The 5061-nt window shown below is 41.9% G+C and overlaps 1 protein-coding gene across 1 annotated transcript in view; it reads right to left on the bottom strand.

Annotated features, from left to right (window-relative positions):
* Positions 1–5061, bottom strand: part of LOC123972807 — a 152489-nt gene that overhangs the window by 27063 nt on the left and 120365 nt on the right. The window contains exon 16 of the mRNA XM_046052500.1: positions 3000–3404. Within this exon, the coding sequence (XP_045908456.1) occupies positions 3000–3404 (405 nt within the window). The remainder of the gene's footprint in view (positions 1–2999; positions 3405–5061) is intronic.

Consider the following 5061-nt stretch of genomic DNA (forward strand, 5'->3'; position numbering starts at 1 on the left):
TGGCTCAACACAGAAGGGCCGACTCCTCAGGTCAAGACTCTGCAGTCTACTTACATCTGAAGGACAGAGGACACTCGTTTGAGGACCACCAGGTGCACATTTTAGACAGAGAAGATGGATGGTTTGAAAGAGGTGTCAAGGAAGCCATCTACACCAGGGTCGAGAAGCCGTCATTGAACAGGGGAGGGGGTCTACGCCACCACTTATCCCCCACTTACAATGCTGTCCTTTCATCACTTTCCAGGAAACTCAACAAACGTAACCTATTGGCCTCAGGTGAAGATACCAACGATGGTCGTTCAGTCTTGGCCACAGGTAGCCTTAACGACTGTAACGACTGTCGTCACAGCAACAAGGAATACTAACGAACCAGCGGTATCGATGACCCAGGATAACGACCCCACTGAGGTTAAATAGCTGAGTTTCCCTGCCAGTCAGTCAGAACTGAAGAAGTCCTTTGGATGAGGGGCGAAACGTCTTCCAGTATCTTCAACCAAGTCCAGTTGCCCTTGATTTTAACCTTCGTTGGATAACTATGACCTGGATGACTGAGAATCTTCATAGACATCTTCGCAAAAATAGGTTTTAGAGAAAAGAGATATTTAGGGCCCGAGCACGACCGTGCGAGGTCCCTATTGAATAGATTTTTAATGTTTTTTCCTGCAAAGTAAGCTCCATTTTGGGGACCTGAGCATACTCGAAAACTCAAACTTTGCACACATGTCAGAACTGGTGAAAAATTTCGTATTTTATGGGTTTCGCGCATGGGCGTGGCAAAATGACTCGCTAGCGCCACCTAGAAAATTGGAAAAAATTAGCCCCTCGTTCACGTTCAACCTACATGCACAAAATCTTATGGGGATATGTATCATATCAAGACGCACAAAAAAGCCTCAAGAACCCATACCCTAAAGTCAACAGGAAGTCGGCCATTTTGAATTTTACGGCCATTTTTGGATGATTTAAACACTTCGTTCTTTAACGAACTCCTCCTAGGGATTTAGTCGGATCGACATCAAATTTCTGCTGTGCCTTCTAAAAGTATTGAAGATGAAAAGTTGTGCTATTTGCGAGTTTTCGTCAATGGGTGTGTCCGTGGCGTGGCGTCAAAGATCAACTCTTCGCCATGACACAGGAAGTTGTTGTAACTTCAGTGTATATGCTCACATCTGCACCAAACTGTACATGTAGGATGAGAGTCCCGCCCTGAACACATGTACATGCCGACATTCACCCACAGTCATAGCGCCACCTGCTGGCAACAGGAAGTGACCTTTAACGAAGCAGCCCCCGCAGCACGTTTGAACTATATGTATGAAATTTCTGTGGCACATGTATCATGTCCAGACGTACCAAAAAGCCTCTTGGAGCGATGCCCTAAAACCAACAGGAAGTTGGCCATTTTGAATTATACGTCAAATTTTGGATGATTTACAACACTATACTTTAACGAACTCCTCCTAGGGATTTAGTCCGACCGACTTCAAATTTCTGCTGTGCCTTCTAAAGGCATTGAAGATGAAAAGTTGTGCTATCTGTGAGTTTGTCAATGGTGTCAAAGATCAACTCTTTGCCATGACACAGGAAGTTGTTGTAACTTCAGTGTACATGCTCACATCTGAACCAAACTTTACGTGCTTGATAACTCTCCCACCCCGCTATGGAGGACCGATCCTGACACAGTCAGAAATAAATACAGAAATAAATGCTCAATAAATAAAGCATCCAATTAAATACACAAAAAAATAAAGTAAATAAATAAATGTAGGTAGTAATTAATTTATACAAGGAGACATAAATGTATACATTTTAATTAGTGCCTTTACTTATTCACCTTTGTTATAATTACCTTATTTATTTATTCTCCGTTATAATCTTCAACTTTATTTATTACAAATTTTTTAAACGTATTTATTTATGTGTGTTTTAATATTTTTTTCTGTTTTATTCTTCCTTTGTATTTTTTTACCTTATTTATTTTCACCCATGGTATTTATTTCTGCCTGTCCTTTTTAAATTTCTGTATGCATTTCTGCCTCATTATGCAAATGAGGAGGTGCTGTGTTTCAAGAGGTCATCTTCTCTGCTATTGGTGGACCAGTCATACAGGAGAGCTCTAGGCCTACTCTGCCGAGAGACATCAACGATCTTGCTCCTCACACAGTCAGATGGCTTCCTTCAGTGCGCTGAGGTGTTTGTCAATGGGCGTGTCTGTGGCGTGGCGTCAAAGATCAACTCTTCGCCACGACACAGGAAGTTATTGTAACTTCAGTGTACGCAGACATCTACACGCCAATACCGATTTATATTCATGGCGGCAAGTGCTATGTAGCTCCACAAAGGGGACACAGGAAGTGACATATAACACCTTAATGCGGCATCTGAACCGCATAGCAAATTCACAGCCGCACCGGCAGAGCTCCAGAATATGCAACTCGGACGGCTCACACGTGGACGCGCTACAAGTGCGAGGGCCCGCCCAACGCTGCTTGCAGCTTTAATTAATTCCTATTTTTTTCCAGCACCACACATTTTTTTCCTCCCTCTCTATTCCACATCATCTACATTTGCGCTTCTCACACAACCCAGCACTGAGTTCAGCCACGACAATATGTTTGGAGATTGAACTCGCCCCAGAGGGAAAGTAAACTTTGATAGGCGCCTTTGAGCCAATCAGATTCCAGCAAAAACAAGGCTCAATCCAAGTTGGTCGCGGATCATAAAGTAACACATTAAAAACTGAAAACTCTTGACCCCCGGCCGGTTTGGCCTGAAATGGACCGGCTGTTTGGGAACATTCCCGAACGCCACAATGGCCAGTCCCCTCCTGGGTACAATCCTACATTCATGACCAATCACATGCTGTGATTAAAAATAAAAATGATTAAGAGCTCAAAATTTTCATTAATGTGTGTTCTAAACACTTTACCTTCACCTTCAAACTAACAGGGAGTTTCCAAAAATGTCCACTGAAGTCATGTGAAGTACAATTCATTTACCTGAGCTGTGAGATATAAGGCAGACACCGTAGGAAACTCCTCACTTCACTCTCTTCATCTGAGCAGCCTGTCAGCTCCACTGGTTTCTTCTCTGGTTGGAGTTTCAGCACTTCCAGGAGGATGGAGGTCTTTCTCTTTGAGAGATTTATGAACCAGACTGCAGGAGCTGACTGGAAAACTGACTGTAATGATGGAAGGACTCTCAAGACTGTTTTAGGATCATAAGAGTACAGGTCCAGCAGGAAATCACACCATTTCTCTTTAAGAGGGAATGTTTGATATCTGCACACTGATGATAACAGCTCCAGTATCTTCTCTCCTGTCTGCTGTTCTCTCTCTGCTGCTGCACAGAACAGATTCCCAAAGAACTGGATTTCACCTGAGCCTCTAGACAAGAAAGAGACACTGGAACGAGAATTTAACATTTTGTTAACATCTGAGCAGAAAAAGAGCCATGCATTACTGATATGGAGTTTATCTGCTAAAAGCCTACAAATAACTGCTGATGAGCAGAATACAGTAAAAACCATGAAAATCAATTTTAACAGGATATATGTGCATTTTTGAAGAGTTTTATTAAATTAAATTCTTGACAAAATGTTGAATGAAGCAGGAAAGTCTAGCACTAGGCGACAGAGGAAAGGAAAAACTTCCTTTTAAGAGGCAGAAACCTCGAGCAGAACCATGGCTCAGGGTGGGCGGCCATCTGCCTCGAATGGTTGGGGGTGAAGGAGAGAGAGAGAGAGAGAGAGAGAGGGCGAGAGAGAGGGCAAGAGAGGAACAGAGAGAAAGAGAGAGAGGGATGGAAGGAGAAGAGGGGAGGGAGGCAGCCTACACAGTATACACACAGAGGTACAGACAGTAAAGGTGATGACTAAATGAAAAATGGTACATATATTTAAAGTAGTGTGACAGTATGTTCCTGATTTTCGCAATATTACGTTGGTGAAAAAAGGCGGTCCTTGAAGTTTGCTTAATGTGAGACTTAAAGGACATGTCCTGATCAAAGATAACTCCAAGATTCCTCACGGTGGTGCTGGAGGCCCGGGCGATGCCATCAAGGGAAACAAAACCTGGATGACCTGTAATTTTCTAATTTTAAACTCAGATAAAACTGAAGTTAGTGTTCTGGGGCCCAAGCACCTCCGTGACGCATTATCTAAAGATATAAAAATCCTGAAGGCACATTTGAAGTTTAGCTAACTGATGAGTTTCATCTGGCTTGATCGATAGATATAACTGAGTATCATCTGCATAACAATGAAAGTTTATGGAATATTTCCTAATAATATTGCCTAGGGGAAGCATCTATAAAGTGAAGAGGATTGGTCCGAGCACAGATCCCTGAGGAACTCCATGACTAACTTTGGCATGCATGGAGGACTCATCGTTAACATGTACAAACTGAAATCGATCTGATAAATAGGACTTAAAACAGCTTAGAGCGGTTCCTTAATGCCAATGAAATGTTCCAGTCTCTGCAATAGGATCTGATGGTCAATGGTATCAAATGCAGCGCTAAGATCTAATAAAACTAGTACGAGACAAGTGCTTTGTCTGATGCAATAAGGAGGTTGTTAGTAATTTTCAGTAAAGTCCTCAAATAAACTATTGCTCTGTAGAAAGTCACACAGCTGTTTAGCAACTGCTTTCTCTAGAACCTTAGAGAGAAATGGAAAGTTAGATATAGGTCTATAGTTGGCTAAAACATCCGGATCAAGTTTGGGCTTTTTCAGAAGAGGTTTAATTACAGCTACTTCAAAGTACTGTGGTACATAGCCTGTTGATAAAGATAGATTGATCATATCTATTATAGAGGTGCTGACTAAGGGTAAAACATCTTTAAGCAACCTAGTTGGGATGGGGTCTAAGAGGCAGGTTGATGGTTTAGATGAAGAAATTATTGAAGTTAGTTGGTAAAGATTGAGGGAAGCAAAACTGTCTAAACATATATCTGGTTCTAAAGCTGTTTCTAAGGTTCCTGAGTTAAGAGATAAGTTGGTGCCAGTTGAGGGCAGGTCTTGGTGAATTTTGTCTCTAATAGCTAGAATTTTATCATTAA

Source organism: Micropterus dolomieu, linkage group LG01 (assembly GCF_021292245.1).
Source record: "Micropterus dolomieu isolate WLL.071019.BEF.003 ecotype Adirondacks linkage group LG01, ASM2129224v1, whole genome shotgun sequence".
NCBI lineage: Eukaryota > Metazoa > Chordata > Actinopteri > Centrarchiformes > Centrarchidae > Micropterus > Micropterus dolomieu.